Source organism: Ranitomeya imitator, chromosome 4 (assembly GCF_032444005.1).
Source record: "Ranitomeya imitator isolate aRanImi1 chromosome 4, aRanImi1.pri, whole genome shotgun sequence".
NCBI lineage: Eukaryota > Metazoa > Chordata > Amphibia > Anura > Dendrobatidae > Ranitomeya > Ranitomeya imitator.
The window spans coordinates 357,011,037-357,029,893 of record NC_091285.1 but is presented as its reverse complement, the minus strand read 5'-3'; the positions used below and the strand labels follow the sequence as shown (position 1 = coordinate 357,029,893).

The 18,857-nt window shown below is 44.1% G+C and overlaps 1 protein-coding gene across 1 annotated transcript in view; it reads left to right on the top strand.

The window, feature by feature from the left end:
* Positions 1-18,857, top strand: part of PRKAR2B (protein kinase cAMP-dependent type II regulatory subunit beta) — a 193,362-nt gene that overhangs the window by 148,557 nt on the left and 25,948 nt on the right. Inside the window, exons 5-6 of the mRNA XM_069765068.1 lie at positions 1,211-1,317; positions 11,511-11,664. Coding sequence (XP_069621169.1) covers positions 1,211-1,317; positions 11,511-11,664 — 261 coding nt within the window. The remainder of the gene's footprint in view (positions 1-1,210; positions 1,318-11,510; positions 11,665-18,857) is intronic.

Genomic DNA, 18,857 nt, shown 5'->3' with positions numbered 1-18,857 from the left:
GAGTCATGGTTTTACAATTGGTGGAGAGTCATCCTATTACAGTGTTAAACCAAACAGTTTTTCTGTTTATCAGTCAAAAGAAGGCTAGTTTAGCAACAAACTGTTTCCTACCTGCCCCATATATTGTGGGCTTTTTAGTCCAGGAGAAGTGTCTGATCAGGACAGGGACCCATCTATAAGGTACGTGCATTGACGTTGCAGTTGGGCTCATATACCATATTTTTCGGTCAAGAAAACGCAACAGACCATAAGACGCACCCCAAATTTTCAGAAGGAAAATAGGGAAAAATAATGTGTCAACTGGGGTCCGGCTTACAGTCCGAATTCAGCTTACCAGGGAAGGGATCGGCACAGGTGGAGGAGTGGTCACAGGGGTCGTTCGGTGGTCCAGGCTGTGGCAGTGGCCGCCGGGAAATCCCATCCCAGGCTGGTGCGGTGGCGGTTCTCTGTGAGGTGGCGGTGCTCTGTGTTGCGGCAGTGCTCTGTGTTACGGTGGTGCTCTGTGTGGTGGTAGTGGTCTGTGCGGGGCAGTGCTTTGTGGGGTGGTGGTGCTCTGTGTTGCGGTGGTGCTCTGTGGGCGGCTGTGCTCTGTGGGGTGGCTGTGCTCTGTGGGCAGCTGTGCTCTGGGGGCAAGCAGCGCTCTGTGCTGGGGCGGCAGCGGGGCTCTGTGCTGCGTGGGGGGCTCCACCAGCATTTCGTCAAAGCCCGGAGGCCCCCATAGCTCCGTTGCTGCGATGCGGTGGCCTCTGAGAAAATGGCCGCCTGGGATTTCTTTTTTCTCCTGGTGGTGTCCTATGCACCTTGTACTCCCTGGTATCGTGTTCCACAAAGCTAAAGGAAGAAACAGAGAATGTTAATGTGGAAGAATCAAACCAACGGAACTTTTAAAATACCTTTATATAGTAAGTGCCATTAAATAATATTTGAAACCACTTTTAGTTCTGTTGGACAACCCCTTTATTGTATCGATTAGGGAGGTCTGGCATTGCCGTGCCCCACTTACCACTGACTATAGGATGCAGGGACTTTTTACCAAGATTTTTATTTTTGCTATAAACTATGTAGTCTAAAAAATATAGTCCCAAACTGAAATATAGGTAAAAATGATGTTCTAAATTTGAGTAAGATTGCATGGTGTGTACCATATGAATATTTCCTTGTTGTTGCACTGTATAGGTTTTTGATTTGTTTTTTTTTATTTATTTTTTAGGAACAGATGTCTCAAGTTTTAGATGCAATGTTCGAGAAGTTGGTCAAATGCGGAGACCACATAATTGATCAAGGTGATGACGGGGACAACTTTTATGTTATTGACAGGTACAACGTTCTTAACACTTCAGGAAAGGATCTGAGTATTAATACTGATGCCGTCACTCCAAACATACATGTATATGCATAGAGAGAAGCTACAGTTGCACATGCTTCTTAGTAGCAGGGTATTATTTATATATACACTACAGTACTGTGGAAAAGTTTTAGGCAAGTGTGGAAAAATGCCGCAATGTAAGAATACCCTCAAAAATAGAAATGTTGATAGTTAATTTTTATAAATTAACAAAATATAAAGTGAATGAATAAAAGAGAAATCTAAATCAAAGCAATAATTGATGTGACCTCCCTTTGGCTTCATATCAGCATCAATTCTTCTAGATACAGTTGCACACAGTTTTTGAAGTAACTCAGTAGGGAGGTTGTGCCAAACATATTGGAGAAGTAAACACAGGTATTCTCTATAACACCTGGCAAAAATTATGGAATCACCGGCTTTGGAAGATATTCATTCAGTTGTTTAATTTTGTAGAAAAAAAGCAGATCACAGACATGGCACAAAACTAAAGTCATTTCAAACGGCAACTTTCTGGCTTTAACCCCTTCCCGACCTTTGACGCCACGTAGGCGTCATGAAAGTCGGTGCCATTCCGACCCATGACGCCTATGCGGCGTCATGGAAAGATCGCGTCCCTGCAGATCGGGTGAAAGGGTTAACTCCCATTTCACCCGATCTGCAGGGACAGGGGGAGTGGTAGTTTAGCCCAGGGGGGGTGGCTTCACCCCCTCGTGGCTACGATCGCTCTGATTGGCTGTTGAAAGTGAAACTGCCAATCAGAGCGATTTGTAATATTTCACCCATTATAACGGGTGAAATATTACAATCCAGCCATGGCCGATGCTGAAATATCATCGGCCATGGCTGGAAATACTAGTGTGCCCCCACCCCACCCCTCCGATCGCCCCCCCAGCCCTCCGATCTGGCCGGTACACTGCTCCGGCTCCCCTCCGTCCAGTGCTCCGCTCCCCCCCGTGCTCTTGTCCGCTCCCCCCGTGCTCCAATCACCCCCCCGTGCTCCAATCACCCCCCCTGCACTCCGATCCACCCCCCCCGGTGCTCCGTTCCACCCCCCCGTGCTCCATTCCAGCCCCCCCGTGCTCCGTTCCACGCCCCCGTGCTCCGTTCCACCCCTCCCGCACTCCGATTCCCCCCCCGTGCTCCGATCCCCCCCCCCGTGGTCCCCCCCACCCCATCATACTTACCGATCCAGCCGGGGTCCCGTCCGTCTTCTCCCTGGGCGCCGCCATCTTCCAAAATGGCGGGCGCATGCGCAGTGCGCCCGCCGAATCTGCCGGCCGGCAGATTCGTTCCAAAGTGCATTTTGATCACTGAGATATAATCTATCTCAGTGATCAAAATAAAAAAAATAATAAATGACCCCCCCCTTTGTCACCCCCATAGGTAGGGACAATAAAAAAATAAAGAAATTTTTTTTTTTCCACTAATGTTAGAATAGGGTTAGGGTTAGGGTTAGGGGTAGGGTTAGGGTTAGGGGTAGGGTTAGGGCTAGGGTTAGGGTTAGGGCTAGGGGTAGGGTTAGGGCTAGGGGTAGGGGTAGGGTTAGGGCTAGGGGTAGGGTTAGGGCTAGGGTTAGGGTTTCGGTATGTGCACACGTATTCTGGTCCTCTGCGGATTTTTCCGCTGCGGATTTGATAAATCCGCAGTGCTAAACCGCTGCGGATTTATGGCGGATTTACCGCGGTTTTTCTGCGCATTTCACTGCGGTTTTACAACTGCGATTTTCTATTTGAGCAGTTGTAAAACCGCTGCGGAATCCGCACAAAGAAGTGACATGCTGCGGAATGTAAACCGCTGCGTTTCCGTGCAGTTTTTCCGCAGCATGGGCACAGCGATTTTTGTTTCCCGTAGGTTTACATTGAACTGTAAACTCATGGGAAACTGCTGCGGATCCGCAGCGTTTTCCGCAGCGTGTGCACATACCTTTAGAATTAGGCTATGTGCACACGGTGCGGATTTGGCTGCGGATTCGCAGCAGTGTTCCATCAGGTTTACAGTACCATGTAAACATATGGAAACCAAATCCGCTGTGCCCATGGTGCAGAAAATACCACGCGGAAACGCTGCGTTGTATTTTCCGCAGCATGTCAATTCTTTGTGCGGATTCCGCAGAGTTTTACACCTGTTCCTCAATAGGAATCCGCAGGTGAAATCCGCACAAAAAACACTGGAAATCCGCGGAAAATCCGCAGGTAAAACGCAGTGCCTTTTACCCGCGGATTTTTCAAAAATGGTGCGAAAATATCTCACACGAATCCGCAACGTGGGCACATAGCCTTAGGGTTAGGGTTGGAATTAGGGTTGTGGTTATGGTTAGGGGTGTGTTGGGGTTAGGGTTGTGGTTAGGGGTGTGTTGCGGTTAGGGTTGTGTTTAGGGTTATGGCTACAGTTGGGATTAGGGTTAGGGGTGTGTTGGGGTTAGTGTTGGAGGTAGAATTGAGGGGTTACCACTGTTTAGGCACATCAGGGGTCTCCAAACGCAACATGGCGCCACCATTGATTCCAGCCAATCTCGTATTCAAAAAGTCAAATGGTGCTCCCTCACTTCCGAGCCCTGACGTGTGCCCAAACAGTGGTTTACCCCCACATATGGGGTACCAGCATACTCAGGACAAACTGCGCAACAATTACTGGGGTCCAATTTCTCCTGTTACCCTTGTGAATCAAAAAAAATGCTTGCTAAAACATAATTTTTGAGGAAAGAAAAATGATTTTTTATTTTCACGGCTCTGCGTTGTAAACGTCTGTGAAGCACTTGGGGGTTCAAAGTGCTCACCACATATCTAGATAAGTTCCTTGGGGGGTCTAATTTCTAAAATGGGGTCACTTGTGGGGGTTTCTACTGTTTAGGCACACCAGGGGCTCTGCAAACGCAACGTGACACCCGCAGACCATTCCATCAAAGTCTGCATTTCAAAAGTCACTACTTCCCTTCTGAGCCCCGACGTGTGCCCAAACAGTGGTTTACCCCCACTCATGGGGTATCAGCGTACTCAGGAGAAACTGGACAACAACTTTTGGGGTCCAATTTCTCCTGTAACCCTTGGGAAAATAAAAAATTCTGGGCTAAATAATTATTTTTGAGGAAAGAAAACGTATTTATTATTTTCACGGCTCTGCATTATAAACTTCTATGAAGCACTTGGGGGTTCAAAGTGCTCACCACACATCTAGATAAGTTCCTTTCGGGGTCTAGTTTCCAAAATGGGGTCACTTGTGGGGGGTTTCTACTGTTTAGGCACATCAGGGGCTCTGCAAACGCAACGTGACACCCGCAGAGCATTCCATCAAAGTCTGCATTTCAAAACGTCACTACTTCAATTCCAAGCCCCGGCATGTGCCCAAACAGTAGTTTACCCCCACATATGGGGTATCACCATACTCAGGAGAAACTGGACAACAAATATTGGGGTCAAATTTCTCCTGTTACCCTTGGGAAAATTAAAAAATTCTGGGCTAAATAATTATTTTTGAGGAAAGAAAACGTATTTATTATTTTCACGGCTCTGCATTATAAACTTCTATGAAGCGCTTGGGGGTTCAAAGTGCTCACCACACATCTAGATAAGTTCCTTTCGGGGTCTAGTTTCCAAAATGCGGTCACTTGTGGGGGGTTTCTACTGGTAAGCCACATCAGGGGCTCTGCAAACGCAACGTGACGCCCACAGAGCATTCCATCAAAGTCTGCATTTCAAAACGTCACTACTTCACTTCCGAGCCTCGGCATGTGCCCAAACAGTGGTTTACCCCCACATATGGGGTATCAGCGTACTCAGGAGAAACTGGACAACAACTTTTGGGGTCCAGTTTCTTCTGTAACCCTTGGGAAAATAAAAAATTCTGGGCTAAATAATTATTTTTGAGGAAAGAAAACGTATTTATTATTTTCACGGCTCTGCATTATAAATTTCTATGAAGCACTTGGGGGTTCAAAGTGCTCACCACACATCTAGATAAGTTCCTTTGGGGGTCTAGTTTCCAAAATGGGGTCACTTGTGGGGGGTTTCTACTGTTAAGCCACATCAGGGGCTCTGCAAACGCAACGTGACGCCCACAGAGCATTCCATCAAAGTCTGCATTTCAAAACGTCACTACTTCACTTCCGAGCCCCGGCATGTGCCCAAACAGTGATTTACCCCCACATATGGGGTATCAGCGTACTCAGGAGAAACTGGACAACAACTTTTGGGGTCAAATTTCTCCTGTTACCCTTGGGAAAATAAAAAATTGCAGGCTAAAAGATCATTTTTGAGAAAATAATTTTTTTTTTTTTTCATGGCTCTGCGTTATAAACTTCTGTGAAGCACTTGGGGGTTCAAAGTCCTCACCACACATCTAGATAAGTTCCTTTGGGGGTCTAGTTTCCAAAATGGTGTCATTTCTGGGGGATCTCCAATGTTTAGGCACACAGGGGCTCTCCAAACGTGACATGGTGTCCGCTAATGATTGGAGCTAATTTTCCATTTAAAAAGCCAAATGGCGTGCCATCCCTTCCGAGCCCTGCCGTGCGCCCAAACAGTGGTTTACCCCCACATATTGGGTATCTGCGTACTCAGGACAAACAGGACAACAATATTTGGGGTCCAATTTCTCCTATTATCCTTGGCAAAATAGGAAATTCCAGGCTAAAAAATCATTTTTGAGGAAAGAAAAATTATTTTTTATTTTCATGGCTCTGCGTTATAAACTTCTGTGAAGCACCTGGGGGTTTAAAGTGCTCAATATGCATCTAGATAAGTTCCTTGGGGGGTCTAGTTTCCAAAATGGGGTCACTTGTGGGGGAGCTCCAATGTTTAGGCACACAGGGGCTCTCCAAACGCGACATGGTGTCCGCTAACAATTGGAGCTAATTTTCCATTCAAAAAGTCAAATGGCGCGCCTTCCCTTCCGAGCCCTGCCGAGTGCCCAAACAGTGGTTTACCCCCACATATGAGGTATCGACGTACTCGGGAGAAATTGCCCAACAAATTTTATGATCCATTTTACCCTACTGCCCATGTGAAAATGAAAAAATTGAGGCGAAAAGAATTTTTTTGTGAAAAAAAAGTACTTTTTCATTTTTACAGATCAATTTGTGAAGCACCTGAGGGTTTAAAGTGCTCACTAGGCATCTAAATAAGTTCCTTGGGGGGTCTAGTTTCCAAAATGGGGTCACTTGTGGGGGAGCGCCAATGTTTAGGCACACAGGAGCTCTCCAAACGCGACATGGTGTCCGCTAACGATGGAAATAATTTTTCATTCAAAAAGTCAAATGGCGCTCCTTCCCTTCCGAGCCTTACCATGTGCCCAAACAGTGGTTTACCCCCACATGTGAGGTATTGGTGTACTCAGGAGAAATTGCCCAACACATTTTAGGATCCATTTTATCCTGTTGCCCATGTGAAAATGAAAAAATTGAGGCTAAAAGAATTTTTTTGTGAAAAAAAAGTACTTTTTCATTTTTACGGATTAATTTGTGAAGCACCTGGGGGTTCAAAGTGCTCACTATGCATCTAGATAAGTTCCTTGGGGCGTCTAGTTTCCAAAATGGGGTCCCTTGTGGGGGAGCTCCAATTTTTAGGCACACGGGGGCTCTCCAAACGTGACATGGTGTCCGCTAAAGAGTGGAGCCAATTTTTGATTCAAAAAGTCAAATGGCGCTCCTTCCCTTCCAAGCCCTGCCGTGCGCCCAAACAGTGGTTTACCCCCACATATGAGGTATCAGCGTACTCAGGACAAATTGGACAACAACTTTCGTGGTTCAGTTTCTCCTTTTACCATTGGGAAAATAAAAAAATTGTTGCTAAAAGATAATTTTTGTGACTAAAAAGTTAAATGTTCATTTTTTCCTTCCATGTTGCTTCTGCTGCTGTGAAGCACCTGAAGGGTTAATAAACTTCTTGAATGTGGTTTTGAGTACCTTGAGGGGTGCAGTTTTTAGAATGGTGTCACTTTTGGGTATTTTCAGCCATATAGACCCCTCAAACTGACTTCAAATGTGAGGTGGTCCCTAAAAAAAATGGTTTTGTAAATTTCGTTGTAAAAATGACAAATCGCTGGTCAAATTTTAACCCTTATAACTTCCTAACAAAAAAAAATTTTGTTTCCAAAATTGTGCTGATGTAAAGTAAACATGTGGGAAATGTTATTTATTAACTATTTTGTGTCACATATCTCTCTGGTTTAACAGAATAAAAATTCAAAATGTGAAAATTGCGAAATTTTCAAAATTTTCGCCAAATTTCCGTTTTTATCACAAATAAACGCAAAATTTATTGACCTAAATTTACCACTAACATGAAGCCCAATATGTCACGAAAAAACAATCTCAGAACCGCTAGGATCCGTTGAAGCGTTCCTGAGTTATTACCTCATAAAGGGACACTGGTCAGAATTGCAAAAAACGGCAAGGTCTTTAAGGTCAAAATAGGCTGGGTCATGAAGGGGTTAAGAAACACTAAAAGAAATCAAGAACAAAAAATGTGGCAGTCAGTATTGGTTACTTTTTTTAACCAAGCATAGGGAAAAAATTATGGAATCATCAATTCTGAGGGAAAAAATTATGGAATCATGAAAACAAACAAAAAAACACTCCAACACATCACTAGTATTTTGTTGCACCACCTCTGGCTTTTATAACAGCTTGCAGTCTCTGGGGCATGGACTTAATGAGTGTCAAACAGTACTCTTCATCAATCTGGCTCCAACTTTCTCTGATTGCTGTTGCCAGATCAGCTTTGCAGGTTGGAGCCTTGTCATGGACCATTTTCTTCAACTTGCACCAAAGATTTTCAATTGGATTGAGATCTGGACTATTTGCAGGCCATGACATTGTCTTTATGTGTCTTTTTTTAAGGAATGTTTTCACAGTTTTTGCTCTATGGCAGGATGCATTATCTTGAAAAATGATTTCATCATCCCCAAACATCCTTTCAATTGATGGGATAAGAAAAGTTGCCAAAATATTAACATAAACTTGTGCATTTATTGAAGATGTAATGACAGCCATCTCCCCAGTGCCTTTACCTGACATGCAGTCCCTTATCATCAATGACTGTGGAAATTTGCATGTTCTATTCAGGCAGTCATCTGTATAAATCTCATTGGAACGGCACCAAACAAAAGTTCCAGCATCATCACCTTGCCCAATGCAGATTCGCGATTCATTATTGAATATGACTTTCATCCAGTCATCCACAGTCCACGATTGCTTTTCCTTAGCACATTGTAACCTTGTTTTTTTCTGTTTAGGTGTTAATGATGGCTTTTGTTTAGCTTTTCTGTATGTAAATCCCATTTCCTTTAGGCGGTTTCTTACAGTTCGGTCACAGACGTTGACTCCAGTTTCCACCCATTCGTTCCTCATTTGTTTTGATGTGTATTTCCTGTTTTGGAGACATATTGCTTTAAGTTTCCGATCTTGACTCTTTGATGTCTTCCTTGGTCTACCAGTATGTTTGCCTTTAACAACCTTCCCATGTTGTTTGTATTTGGTCCAGATTTTAGACACAGCTGACTGTGAACAACCAACATCTTTTGCAATATTGCGTGATGATTTACCCTCTTTTAAGAGTTTGACAATCCTCTCCTTTGTTTCAATTGACATCTCTCGTGTTGGAGCCATGATTCATGTCAGTCCACTTGGTTCAACAGCTCTCCAAGGTGTGATCACTCCTTTTTAGATGCAGACTAAGGAGCAGATCTAATTTGATGCAGGTGTTAGTTTTGGGAATGAAAATTTACAGGGTGATTCCACAGTTTTTTTCCCTCATAATTGAGTGACTCCATAATTTTTACCCTATGCTTGAATAAAAAAAGTAACCATTACTGACTACCACATTTTTTGTTCTTGATTTATTTTACTGTTTCTTAAAGCCAGAAAGTTGCTATATGAAATGACTTTAATTTTGTAGAAAAAAAGCAGATCACAGACATGGCACAAAACTAAACAACTGAATGAACATCCTTCAAGGCCAGTAATTTTTGCCAGGGATTGTAGATGTAGGCTTGCACAAATCCATCTGCTTCTTCATGTAATCCCAGAAAGACTTGATGATGTTGAGATAAGGGCCATATCACTTCCAGAACTCCTTGTTCTTCTTTATGTCTAATGACATGTTTGAAGATGTTGTCCTTGCAGAATACAATTTGCGACAATCATGTGCCTCCCTGATGGTATTGCATGAGGGATAAGCAACTACCTGTATTTCTCAGCTTTGAGGACATCATTAATCCTGACCAAATCCCCAAATCTCTTTGCTAAAACGTGACTCTGAACTTGAAGGAAACTCCAACATGCTTTGCTGGTCCTTGCAGACACTGTTGTACTGCTCTTGGGCCGTTGTTGAACAAACTTGCTTCTGTTCCCACCAATAAAGGTGGGCGAACCTGAACCGTAAAGTTCGGCTTCCGTACCAAACACCTACTGTTCGGGCATGAATACCGAACACGGACTTCACCAGGAAGTCCATGTTACTGTTCGAGTTCGGCCTCCTGAACACTTGGGGTTTGTCACGCTGTCATGTGCACACTGCTTCTGATCGACAGTAAAATCATTACCGCCGATCAGACAGCCGTGGTTCCCACACTATCAAATGACAGTGTGGGAGCGCAGCTGTGATCAGAGGTATAAAGTTTTTTTATGACATCTTATTCGAAATCCACAGGCCTTTTATATAGAGTTGGTCCTCCATTTTCAGTTAAAACAGCCTCCACTCATCTGGGAATGCTTTCTATCTACAAGATATTGGAATGTGTCTGTTTGCATTTGCAGCCACTCATCCAGAAGAGCATTTTGCCCATTCATCCAGAAGAACATTGATCTTGGGTGAGAGGGCCTTGACGACAATTCAATGAACTCTTTAGAAAGACCCATTCTTTCACAAAGATTAGTAAAATCAAACTGCACGGGTAGACGCTGGATTTTAAACACTAGTGGCAATGTTTCTAAATGAAAAAACTGAATTCAATGATTAAGAGGAGCATTCCAATACTTTTGTTCATAAAAGTGATATACCATTTTGAGTATATTGTTTGACAAAAACTAACCTACATTATGTAGTGTGACATTTTTCAAAAACGTTTTAATGTAAATGCACTTTTTCATAATAAAGTATTTTAAATGACTTCAAAATAAATTAAATAGTAAGTCAAAAATGAGTTAGCAAAATCTTAAAGGGGTTGTCTGGCCTTAGGCTAGGGTCACATTGCGTTAGGGCAGTCCGTTTAGCGCATAGCGTTACGGACTGCGCTAACGCAATGTTCCAAAAGGGATCGCGTTAGCCGATCCCGGTAGCGCAGATCCCCGATCTGCGCTAGCGAGGAATGGACCGCGAACGCTGCTCACTCAAATGACGGCACATCGCTAGCGCACGCCCAATGTGGGCATGCGCTAGCGATGCGTTTGCCATTACAATCAATGGCGGCGTTAACGGACTACATTACACCGCGTTATGCCGCAGTGTAACGTAGTCCGTTTAACGGGGTCACATAACGCAATGTGACCCTAGCCTTAGGCTACAAGTCTGCAGTTACTCTGTGTAAATAGACTTGTGAATGTCACAGTGTGCTCTTCATGCTGTCAGGATTCTCCAAAGCCTGCGGCTGGCACGTGACCGCAAGTATGCAATTTGCATACATGCAGTCATGTGCCGACTAGACATGCACGACCTCGTTCAATGCAAGTGTATTGACCAAGGCCAGACACGTCTAGTCAGAATGTGGCTGTATGTATGCAAATTGCTCCCGGCTCTGGAAAATAGTCACAGATCAGTGTGTGTGCTGTGAGTATTCACAAGTCTACAGTTACATTGAGTCACTGCAGACTTGTACTACAAGGCCGGACAACCCTTTTAAAGTACAATGACCTTGGGCTTAGGGCATTGAAGTCACCCATTTATACACTGATGGTTCTAAAGTAGCAGATAATGTCATTGTGTTTTACTGCCTTTATCAACTGTGGTAATGGGTCTGTCATGGCGATTATTGTACTTATAGGAACATATATTACATCCCTCTGCCACCTGCACTGTCAGTAAGATGGCGTGTATTTGACATTAGCACAGTCTGTCAGAAACTTTGAGAAATTATTGTTAAAATGATTTGGTTTTGCAAAACCACCACAATGCAGGAGTGTACTGTAAGATGTTATTAGTGTGACTAACAGTGAGTTGTATTTTTACAGGGGGACGTATGATATTTATGTAAAGGTAGATGGTGTGGGAAAATGCGTTGGTTGCTATGACAACCGAGGAAGTTTTGGGGAGCTGGCATTGATGTACAACACACCCAGAGCTGCTACAATTGTTGCTACATCTGTTGGATCAATATGGTGTCTGGTGAGTACCGCTTCCAAAAGTACATAGAAGGCTATTTTCACTTCAGAAGAAGAAACTAAATCATCTAAAATTTACTTTTTGTCGATAAAAAGTACCGCATATACTCAAGTATAAGCCGACCGAGTATAAGCCGACCCTTCCTAATTTTGCCACAAAAACTGGGAAAACTTAATGACTCGAGTATAAGCCTAGGGTGGGAAATGCAGCAGCTACGGTAAATTTCAAAAGTAAAAATAGATACCAATAAAAGTAAAATTAATTGAGACATCAGTAGGTTAAGTGTTTTTGAATATCCATATTGAATCAGGAGCCCCATATAATGCTCCATACACTTCATGATGGGCCCCATTAGATGCTCCATACAAAATACACCCCATCTAATGTTCCATAAAGTTTATGATGTGCCCCATAAGATGCTCCATATTAACATATGCCCCATATAATGCTGCACAAATGTTGATTATGACCCCATAAGATGCTCCATAGAGACATTTGCCCCATGTAATGCTGCACAAATGCTGATTATGGCCCCATAAGATGCTCCATACAGACATTTGCCCCATACCCTGCTGAACAAATGCTGATTATTGCCCAATAAGATGCTCAATAGACACATTTGCCCCATATAATGCTGCACAAATGTTCATTATGGCCCCATAAGATGCTCCATAGATATATTTGCCCCCATATAATGCTGCACAAATGCTGATTATGGCCCCATAAGATGCTCCATAGAGATATTTGCCCTCATATAACGCTGCACATGGCCCCATAAGATGCTCCATAGAGATATTTGCCCCCATATAATGCTGCACATGGCCCCATAAGATGCTCCAGAGATATTTTCCCCCATATAATGCTGCACATGGCCCCATAAGATGCTCCGTATAAATATTTGCCCCATATAATGCTGCACATGGCCCCATAAGATGCTCCATAGAGATATTTGCCCCCATATAATGCTGCACAAATGCTGATTATGGCCCGATAAGATGGTCCATAGAGATATTTGCCCCCATATAATGCTGCACATGAGCCCATAAGATGCTCCATAGAGATATTTGCCCCCATATAGTGCTGCACATGGCCCCATAAGATGCTCCATAGAGATATTTGCCCCCATATAACGCTGCACATGGCCCCATAAGATGCTCCATAGAGATATTTGCCCCCATATAATGCTGCACATGGCCCCATAAGATGCTCCATAGAGATATTTGCCCCATATGCTGTTGCTGCAATAAAAAAAAATCACATACCTCTCGTCGCTCAGGCTCCCGGCACTTGCTATACTCACATTTCCCGTTCCACCGCCGAGCGCCGCTGTGTCTTCCGCGTACTCTGCACTGACTGTTCAGGCAGAGGGCGGTGCGCACTTATCGCGTCATCGCTGGTTTCACACATCCATGATCTGGAGTCTGAGCAAGGATTGGCCACAGGTCTCCTGACCCAAACTCAGCTGTCTCATAAGCATAGGTTTGGGTCAGGAGACCTGGTCAAGTCCATGCATCAGGCCCCGAAACACGAAAAGAGAAACTGGCAAGGAGGGTTTGATTACAATTCCAGTAACGAAAGGTCGTGCTACATATGTCAAAGGGAAGGGTGTAAAAATGGTGGACAAAACCAAAGGGAATGGTTATTTTTGGAAAGGATGAAGTAGAGTATATGAGGCTGCGGCAGTGGTGATTGACGGGGGAGCGGTGGCCTGGACAGAGTTGAACACAGAGTATAATGTTGGGGCAAAGGGAGAGTTTCTATCTGACAGAAAAACAACTGACTAGGAAGGGGGAATAGAAGGCAGACCCCTCCCAGGTGTCCAGGGGGAAATTAAATATTAAATAAAAAGGGGAATTCTAGGAACATTTTTGCTATTCAGTTTAAACTTGGATTTGATGTGGAGTCAATTGTGACTTACCGGATGAGGCCATATGGAGAATGGAGAGGAGTTCCAAAGGCCCAAGGAGAGATGTCAATGTGTGTAGTAGGAATAAGAAATGTTAGGCTAACCAATCGATTTCTGTGTTCAGGCCTTCGGGAACTAGAGTTAGAAGTGCATGGATTGAGAAAGTTTCTCAGTTTTTCTATAACTGGATGTGATTACCTCACAGTCTAGGTCTTGGTACCTGTTCCAAGACCTGGAATTGCAGTTGTGAGAGTAGTTGATGATAAGAAATGTTTTGCCTGTCCTTGGGTTAGTGGCTTTACTGGCTTTGATTACATTAGAGCAGGATGCACAGTTGAGGCCAGGAAATGTATCTGTCCTTCTAGAATGAAGGAACAGTTGGGTCAGTAATGTCTGTGGGCTGCAAATGTCAGCTCTTACCAGCTGGCCATAGATGTTATGGGATCTTTTAGTGCACATGAGGGCTGAAAATGTGAAGGCTTCAATGTGGGGGTAAGGCCTTGCCAATGCTTACGGATAACTGTATTGATATTTGATGTCATAGGGTGTTAGGTGTGAACAAAAAGTATGCGTTCGGTTTGGTCATTTCGATTGGTGAAGGTTATGTTGATAGGGCTCTTCCTTCCTTCTGTTTAAGGAGTCCCATAGGGTAATCTCTTGTGCTGAATTTCTGGGACATAGCTCTGAGTCGGGTTGGAAGGGCGTTTTTATCAGGCACTATGCGAGCCATTCTATGATATTGTGATTTGTATAGGCTGTTCTTGGTTGATTTGGGGTGGCAGCTTGTGTAGTGTAGTAAGCTGTTGAAGTCTGTTGGTTTCAAGTAGAGGTCTATGGAGAGGCGGCCTTTTGGGTTTTTATGTACCATTGTTTCAAGAAAAAGCAATTTGTGTTGTGCTATGGTATGTATTTTGATATTGAAGATGCTAAGCACAGCCTAAATAGGGGATGTGCACAGTCATAGGTGCCCAAACCTGAACGTATACAATATAAAGTGACTAGCACACTCCAGGGTGTTGTGATGCAAAAAAGTGGGGATTTATTACATACAGTAAATCACAAACGTTTCGGTCGATACTGGACCTTCATCATTGTGCTAGGTATAATTGTATACTTGTATGGCCCCAACAACAATAGAATACTCTGATTTGCATCAACTGACGGTGAGTCAGAATAATAGGTGGCGCTGAGGCTTAAAAGAGCTGTCAGTACGCCGGGACACTAGGGATAAATGCGGTATCCACCGCTAATGGAGTGTGTCACAACACCCTGGAGTGTGCTAGTCACTTTATATGGTATGTATTTTGGCCCTAATAGAGAGGTGAAACTGGTTTCAAGAGAAGCTTGAGTGCCATTCCATATACAGAAAATGTCATCTATATATCTATGCCAACTGATGGCATGGTTAAGAAACTGGCCCTATGTAACATTTCTCTCCCTCCTCTTCTATATGCTATACTGTGTGTACTTAGATAGAAGCTGCAGTGGTTTTGTAGATGCAGTGTGTTGTAAAAAGTAATTTACATGGCTTTCCAGTGCATGTGAGCTTGTGGTGGGCAGCAGAGTACATTCTTACACACCTGCCCCTGTGTAACACTTTAATAACCAACCAAGAGCAGAAGTAACTCTGATCTAGACTATTCCTGCTCCTAGGTGCTATGGTCGATAGCAATCATGGCACCAGAAAGTTTGACGAATTCCAGGAGTTACTGCCTTGCAATTGCATGTGTTGAACCTTATGGCCATGTTCACACGTTGCGGTTTTTACCGCGGATCCGCATCGTTTTTGACGCAGTGGATCTGCAGCAGTTTTCCATGCGGTCTACAGTACCATGTAAACCTATGTAAAACCAAATCCGCAGTGCACATGCTGCGGAAAAAACGCGCGGAAACACAGCCTTGTTTTTTCCGCTGCATGTCAATTCTTTGTGCGGAACTGCAGCGTTTCTGCACCCATTGACTTGCATTGAGTCGGGCACTTCCGCAGCAAAACCGCAGATGTAAAAAAGATCTGCGGCTTAGCTGAGGAGGAAACGCTGCAGTTCGGGAGGGGGGAAGAGTGTGGGCAAAGTGTGGGCGTGTATGTGTGCGTGCGTGCGGGGTCTGTGAGCTCTCCGTGCCGGGTCTGTGGGCTGTCTGGGTGGTCTGCGGGCTGTCCGGGGGTCTGCTGTCTCTCCGTGCCGAGTCTGCAGGCTGTCCGGGTGGTCTGCGGGCTGTCCGGGGGTCTGCCGTCTCTCCGTGCCAGGTCTGCGGGCTCTCCGGGTGGTCTGCGGGCTGTCCGGGTGGTCTGCGTGCTGTCCGGGGGGGTCTGCGGCCTGTCCGGGGGGTCTGCGGCTTTTCCGGGGGGTCTGCTGGCTGTCCTGGTGTGTGTGGCACTGTGTGTGTGTGTTTTTGGTGTGTGCACGTGTGTGTGTGTGCAGGCATCGTCCAATGGGACTACATGTCCCATCGGGCTATGCCTGCTACAGTGACAGTGATTGACACATTAGCCAATGATGGGACAGTAGTAGTCCCATCATCCGGCTAATGTGTTGAATGTATAAAAAAAACCACAATCATACTACTTACATACATAAAACATACTACATACATACAACATACTACATACATGCAACATACTACATACATGCAGCATGCTACATACATGTAACATGCTACATACATGCAGCATGCTACATACATGCAACATACATACTACATGCATACAACATATTACATACATTCAACATGCAACATACATGCAACATACATCCAACATGCAACACACTACATACATCCAACATACTACATGCATACTACATGCATGCAGCATCCAACATAATACATACATCCAACATACTACATACATCCAACATACTACATACTGTACATACAACATACTACATACATACAACATTTTACATACAACATACATACAGCATATAGACATACAGTACATACAACATAGAGTACATACTCACCATCACTTGTCACTTTGATCCCCGAAGCGAGTGTCACCTGTAAAAAAATTTTAAAATAATAAACAAATACTATACACCCTGATCCGCAGAAATCCAATTAAAACGAGTGTCCCACGACGATCTCCTGTGGAGAGCAGCAGCATTAGCTGATGAGACCGCTCTCCAGGAGCTCCAGGAATACAATGACGGAAGGTATCCTTCCGCACTATATTCCTCCACCACTGTAAAAAATAGTCCCTAGTCTCACTTGTGGCACTGCTGTGTGAGAAAATTCCCACACAGCAATGGCATAAAGTGAGACCAGTGAACTAAGGTAAACTCTCAGTGATACACTGCAGGAGCCATTGTCTCCTGTCAGTGTGTAACTGAAGGTCTATAGAGCAGTGACATCACCCGATGTCACTGTTCTATAGGGGAGATCATCGTGGGACACTCGTTATTAATTGGACTGCGTCGGACAGGGAGTATACGGCGATTGAGTATGGTAAGTATGGTTAAATTAACCCCTTTCTGACCTCGGACGGGATAGTACGTCCGAGGTCAGATCCCCTGCTTTGATGCAGGGCTCCGCGGTGAGCCCGCATCAAAGCCGGGACATGTCAGCTGTTTTGAACAGCTGACATGTGCCCGCAATAGGTGCGGGCAGAATCGTGATCTGCCCGCACCTATTAACTAGTTAAATGCCGCTGTCAATCGCAGACAGCGGCATTTAACTACCGCATCCGGCCGGGCGGCCGGAAATGACGTCATCGCCGACCCCCGTCACATGATCGGGGGTCGGCGATGCGTCTCCATTGTAACCATAGAGGTCCTTGAGACCTCTATGGTTACTGATGAGCGGTGGCTGTGAGCGCTATGTAGCAGAGCCGATCGCGTTGTGCCTGCTTCTAGCCTCCCATGGAGGCTATTGAAGCATGGCAAAAGTTTAAAAAAAAAGTTAAAAAAAATGTGAAAAAAATAAAAAAAATATAAAAGTTTAAATCACCCCCCTTTCGCCCCAATCAAAATAAATCAATAAAAAAAAAATCAAATCTACACATATTTGGTATCGCCGCACTCACAATCGCCCGATCTATCAACTAAAAAAAGCATTAACCTGATCGCTAAACGGCGTAGCGAGAAAAAAATTCTAAACGCCAGAATTACGTTTTTTTGGTCGCCGCGACATTGCATTAAAATGCAATAACGGGCGATCAAAAGAACGTATCTGCACCAAAATGCTATCACTAAAAACGTCATCTCGGCACGCAAAAAATAAGCCCTCAACGGACCCCAGATCACGAAAAATGGAGACGCTACGAGTATCGGAAAATGGCGCAATTTTTTTTTTTTTTTTTTTAGCAAAGTTTGGAATTTTTTTTCACCACTTAGATAAAAAATAACCTAGTCATGTTAGGTGTCTATGAACTCGTACTGACCTGGAGAATCATAATGTCAAGTCAGTTTTAGCATTTAGTGAACCTAGCAAAAAAACCAAACAAAAAACTAGTGTGGGATTGCACTTTTTTTTGCAATTTCACCGCACTTGGAATTTTTTTCCCGTTTTCTAGTACACGACATGCTAAAACCAATGATGTCGTTCAAAAGTACAACTCGTCCTGCAAAAAATAAGCCCTCACATAGCCAAATTGACGGAAAAATAAAAAAGTTATGGCTCTGGGAAGGAGGGGAGTGAAAAACGAACACGGAAAAATGAAAAATCCCATGGTCATGAAGGGGTTAAGAATATTAAAATACTTTTTTCTGGCTGTGTCTACTCTAGGATTAATAATGGATAGGCGTCTTATTGACGCCTCTCCTGTTGTGAATTCTGCTCTTGGGTTCCCTCCAGTGGTGGTAGGTGGGAATGCAGTTGTCTCTGAGTCACAGTCCTGGCCAGGTGTATCTGCTAATTGCTGTTCTGACTGGGATATTTAAGTGTGCAGGATTCATTAGCCCTTTCCAGTTGTCAGTGTTTCTTTGGAAGTATTGGATCTCTGCCTGGCCTCACCTGCTTAGCTGCCAATTTCAGCAAAGATAAGTGTTTTGTTTTTTGTATCTGTGGCACACTGTTGTGTGCTTGTTTCAGTTTACTCCTGCTCTGTTTGTAGGATTCACTGGAGTTGCAGATATACGCTCCTACATCTTTACTTGGATGTAGGAAGTTTTTTGTATATTCTGCTGTGGATTTTTTGAAGGGTTTTAATACTGACCGCACAGAACTCTGTCCTATCCTGTCCTATCTAGCTAGAGTGGCCTCCTGTGCTAAATCCTGTTTTTTCTGCCTTTGTGTGTTTTTTCCTCTCCGACTCACCGCCAATATTTGTGGGGGGCTGTCTGTCCTTTGGGGG